General features: G+C 74.0%; 2 protein-coding genes across 2 annotated transcripts in view; one reads left to right on the top strand and one right to left on the bottom strand.

The window, feature by feature from the left end:
• LOC112976664 (cytochrome P450 11B, mitochondrial-like) overlaps nucleotides 1-422 on the top strand; it is a 4,457-nt gene extending 4,035 nt beyond the window's left edge. Inside the window, exons 5-6 of the mRNA XM_026088127.1 lie at nucleotides 1-194; nucleotides 309-422. Of these exons, the coding sequence (XP_025943912.1) occupies nucleotides 1-194; nucleotides 309-422 (308 nt within the window). The remainder of the gene's footprint in view (nucleotides 195-308) is intronic.
• Nucleotides 423-799: 377 nt separating this feature from the next.
• LOC112976663 (TBC1 domain family member 20-like) lies at nucleotides 800-4,025 on the bottom strand. Its single transcript, XM_026088125.1, has 8 exons — nucleotides 4,016-4,025; nucleotides 3,083-3,271; nucleotides 2,908-2,988; nucleotides 2,610-2,796; nucleotides 2,222-2,323; nucleotides 1,958-2,099; nucleotides 1,644-1,828; nucleotides 800-1,475 (listed from the first exon to the last, which is right to left on the bottom strand). Exons 1-8 carry the CDS (start codon nucleotides 4,023-4,025, stop codon nucleotides 1,223-1,225), a joined length of 1,149 nt encoding a protein of 382 aa, XP_025943910.1. The 3' UTR covers nucleotides 800-1,222.
• Between the last annotated feature and the right edge of the window lie 90 nt (nucleotides 4,026-4,115).

The following is a 4,115-nucleotide window of genomic DNA, read 5'->3' as shown; positions in this document are numbered from 1 at the left end:
AGACGCTGTGCCAGGTGGCCCTGTACGCCATGGGCCGGAGCCCGGAGGTGTTCAGCTCGCCGGAGCGCTACGACCCGGCGCGCTGGCTCAGCAAGGACGAGAACAGCTTCAAGGCCCTGGCCTTCGGCTTCGGGGCGCGGCAGTGCATCGGGCGCCGCCTCGCCGAGGCCGAGATGATGCTCTTCCTCATGCACGTGAGTGGGGGCCGTGCTCTTCCTCGCRCACGGCAGCGGGGTGGGGGCCGGGGGGGCTGCAGCAGCCCCGCGGTGCCGCCGGCGCGCTGAGCCCAGCRCTTCTGCCGCCTCCAGGTGCTGCGCAACTTCCAGATCGAGACGGCGTCCAAGGAGGACATCCGCACCGTCTTCGGCTTCATCCTCATGCCCGAGAAGCCGCCCCTGCTCACCTTCCGGCCCATCGACTGAGCCAGGGGGGGGCAAAGCGGATCACATGCCAATCAGCCGCGGGGGGGGGGGAGCCCCCGGGCAGCGAGGGGCAGAGCTGGGGCCACGCGGAGCCCCCACAATAAAGCTGTGTTGCTGCACACGCGCCTCATCCGTGCGGGGACGGAGGGGACCGGAGCGCCCAGGACCCACCAGCCCCCCCAGCGGCAGCGGGAGCTGGGAGGGGACACGTCCCGGCTCCGGGAAAAGCCTAGGCCCCACCGTGTCCGGCTGTGGAAAGGCCAGGACACCCGGGCGGCCCTGGGGAGGCGTGGGCAGGGGGGGTCCCAAAAGGGAGGCGTGGGAAGGGGGCCTATCTGCCCCCCGCCAAACAAGGGCCGCACAGACAGTCCTTGAAAACCAGACTTTATTAAAACACACATCCCGGGCAGGGAGGCCGGCGCTGGCCTGGGCCAGGGCTGCTCCCGCCAGGCGTCTGGCAGGCGTTTCAGGCCAGCCAGGCTCTGCCCGCGCCRGGGCGGCTGCCGGGGTCCCGCTGCGCCTCCCCCATGGCCCCTCGCCCACCTGCAGGGTCCTACCGGGCAGGAGGGCAGCAGGGCACCGGCCAAAGAGCATTTCCGGAATGGGATACGGCCCCTTTCCTTCCCCTCCTCTGCTCCCTGCGGGGAGACCCCCCTACCTGCAGCTCCCGCCGCCGGCGCGGGGCAGGGACCCCGGCAGCAATGGGGGGTGACGCTCGCCGGCTGCCGCTCAGGCCCGGGCCCTGCTGCAGCGTCCGCGGGGCTCCTGGCATCCCGGCCCCGCCAGCGTCTGCGCGAGCGCTAGAAGAGCTGCAGCAGGAACTCGGGGGCCCAGTCCAGGGCGGTGTGCGTGACGGCCAGGGCCACGGCCCCCAGCGTGGCCGAGAGCCCCCACACGGCCGCCTTCACCAGCGGGTTGTGCCCGGCGGTGGGCAGCAGGGCTCCGGCGTCCTCCTCTGCCCCGGCCCGCAGCAGGCGCTGGCGGCGCAGCACGGCGTCGGGGCGCTGCCGGGACGCGGCTTGCTGGAAGGCGCCGAAGGACTGGATGGCGATGCTGCGGCGCGGGAGAGGGGCGAGGGCTGCGGCGGCGGTGGCGCGGGGCTGCGGTCTCCCTCCTCGGCGGGGACCCGCAGCCCCGAGACGGCGTCGTGCCGGGACTGGGCTCCGAGCGCAGGGGAACGGGCAGGACCCGAGCCCCCMGCGTCCCCGCGTCCCCCCTCACCTCTTGTGGTGCTGCAGGGCGGCCTGCCGGGCGAGCTGGGCGTGCGGGTGGCGCTGGAAGAGCTCCTGCGCCTTGGCCACGAGGCTCTCGTAGGGCAGGTCCTGGGGGATGCGGGACAGGAGCTGGTGCACGCTGGGCATGTCGCAGGCGCAGGCCAGCACCTCCTCCTCCCGGTGCAGCACCACCTGCGGAGGCAGCGGCGGCGTCAGCGCCCCGCGGGCAGGGCCGAGCCCGCCGGGAGGCAACGAGCTCCCCTCCGGGCCTCGGCCACGACCGCGGGGCCGCCGCACGCACGCACGCACGCACGCACGCACCGCGGCGGCGAAGTAGACGGGCATGAGGGGGTGCGAGGCGAGGAAGAAGTCGTAGAGGCGCAGGGTGTGGTGGAAGTTGGTCAGGACGTGGCCGTACCACGTGATGAGCCAGCTCAGGGCGAAGATGGTGCCCACCTCYGCCCTGCGGACACGGGGGAGGACGGGGGGCTGGTGACACACGGCCCAGGCGCTTGGCCGTCCCCAGGCAGGTCCCGCCGGGTCCCCAGCTCCTCGGCCCCCCCACCCCACGGCGGGGTGGCTTACCGCAGCATGAAGTCGTGGAGGCGGGAGCTCTCGCGCTGCAGCAGGGGCATGAGGTAGTTGAGGATGTGCTTGGTGCTGTCCATCGTGGGGTCCATGAAGTCCCTGCGGAAGGGCAACGGCGCGGCAGCGTCGCCCCGGCTGCGAGGGAGCRGCACGGGCCAGGAGCGTGCGCCCGTCCTTGCGGCCCTCCTGTGGGACGCTGCGCCCCTCCGCCCCATCCCGGGGCAGCCCCCCGCGCACCACGGAGCCCCCCCCCAGCCTGGGATGCTCTGGGGAGAGACGCCACCAGGCCCATGGGGCTGCCACGGCGGTGTGCGGTGGCAGAAAGCGCCCGTGTCCCCGAGGGACCCCGGCCCGGGTTGGGGGGGGCCGTCGGGGGCCGCGGTACCTGAGGTGGTGGGCGGAGAGCTTTTCGAGCAGGGCCGCGGCCAGGCGCTCGCCCACGGCCAGCAGCAGGGTGACGGCGATGTCGTGGTAGCCCTGGTAGTAGTGGAGCTCGGGGTGGGCGCGCAGCACGTGCAGGATGAGGTTCGCCAGCTGCTCCTGCAGCACGAGCCGCTGCTCGGCCCGCATGCCTGCACGGGGAGACGGCACGGGGGGGCGCGCGCGGGCCCCCGCAGCAGCACCCCATCCCCGGGCAGGGGCGTCCGCGCCGCCCCCGGCCCCGGCCCCGCTCCAGCACTCACCTGGGGGGAAGCGGCGCGTGGAGCGAGCCACGTCCAGCAGCACCTGCCCGTAGTCGCGGTGGGTCTGGCGCGTGGCCTTGCCTGCCGGAGAGCCGGGATCAGGGCTGGGGAGCGGGGGTGGGTCCCAGGCCGAGCCCCCCCCCTTCCCTCCACCCCGGCGCTGCCCGGGCCCTACCTGGCCGGGGGGGCAGGTTGTAGGTGTCGACGCCGAGCAGCTTGGGCCAGACCTTCCTGCGGATCTCCTCGGAGAGCAGCCCTCCGGCTCCGACGGCGGCGGCCCGCAGCGCCTCGACGCCCACCGGGTCGCTGCGCAGCGCCTCGTGGATCAGCAGCAGCTTCCGCTTCCGCCGCGACGCCGGCAGCTCTGCGGAGGGAGGCGTCGGGGTGGGGGGGGGGCCGCGCGCAACCTCGCCGCCCCCCCCGCCGGCCCGCAAAGCCCCCCGGAGCCCCCGAGGGCAAAGCCAGCGCGGGCGGGAGAGGCGCCGGGGCCAGCCGGGCCACTGCCCCCCTCCGTCCGTCTATCCGTCTGCCCATCCGTCACCCGCGAGGCCGACGGCTCCGAGGCGGCGCCAAGGCCGGCACGCGGCCTGGCCCTCACCGCTGCCCCCGGCGTGCGTCACAGCCCCGCGCGGGGCCGCCCCAGGGACGCGCCGGCCCCCCCCCCGTGTCCCCATGTCCCCGTGTCCCCACGGCTGGGCCGGCCCCCACCCAGGAACCGGGCCCCGAGCTGCCGGCACGGAGGGGGGGGTCGTGCAGTGCCCCCAAAACCCATGTCCCGACATGCGTCGCCCCCCAAACCCATGTCCCGACATGTGTCGACCCCCAAACCCCACATCCCAACACGTGGCACCCCCCAAACCCCTCACCCCGACATGCAGCGCCCCCCAAACCCATCGTCCTGACAGGCGTTGCCCCCCAGACCCCACATCCCGACATGCGTTGCCCCCCAAACCCCATGTCCTGACACGTGTCGCCCCCAAAACCCTACGTCCTGACACACGTTGCCTCCCAAACCCCACATCCTGACACATGCTGCCCCCCAAAACTCTCGCCCTGACACGCAGCACCCCCAAACCCACGTCCCGACACGTCGCCCCCAAAACCGCACCTCCCAACATGCGTCACCCCCCGAACCCCAGGCCCCGACACGCGCCACCCCCCAAACCCCACACCCCGACATGTGTTGCCCCCCAAAACCCCTCGCCCCG

This window comes from Apteryx rowi, unplaced genomic scaffold (assembly GCF_003343035.1).
Source record: "Apteryx rowi isolate R43461 unplaced genomic scaffold, aptRow1 scaffold_753, whole genome shotgun sequence".
Lineage (NCBI taxonomy): Eukaryota > Metazoa > Chordata > Aves > Apterygiformes > Apterygidae > Apteryx > Apteryx rowi.
The sequence above is the reverse complement of the archived record's forward strand: the minus strand, read 5'-3'. Positions and strand labels throughout refer to the sequence as shown.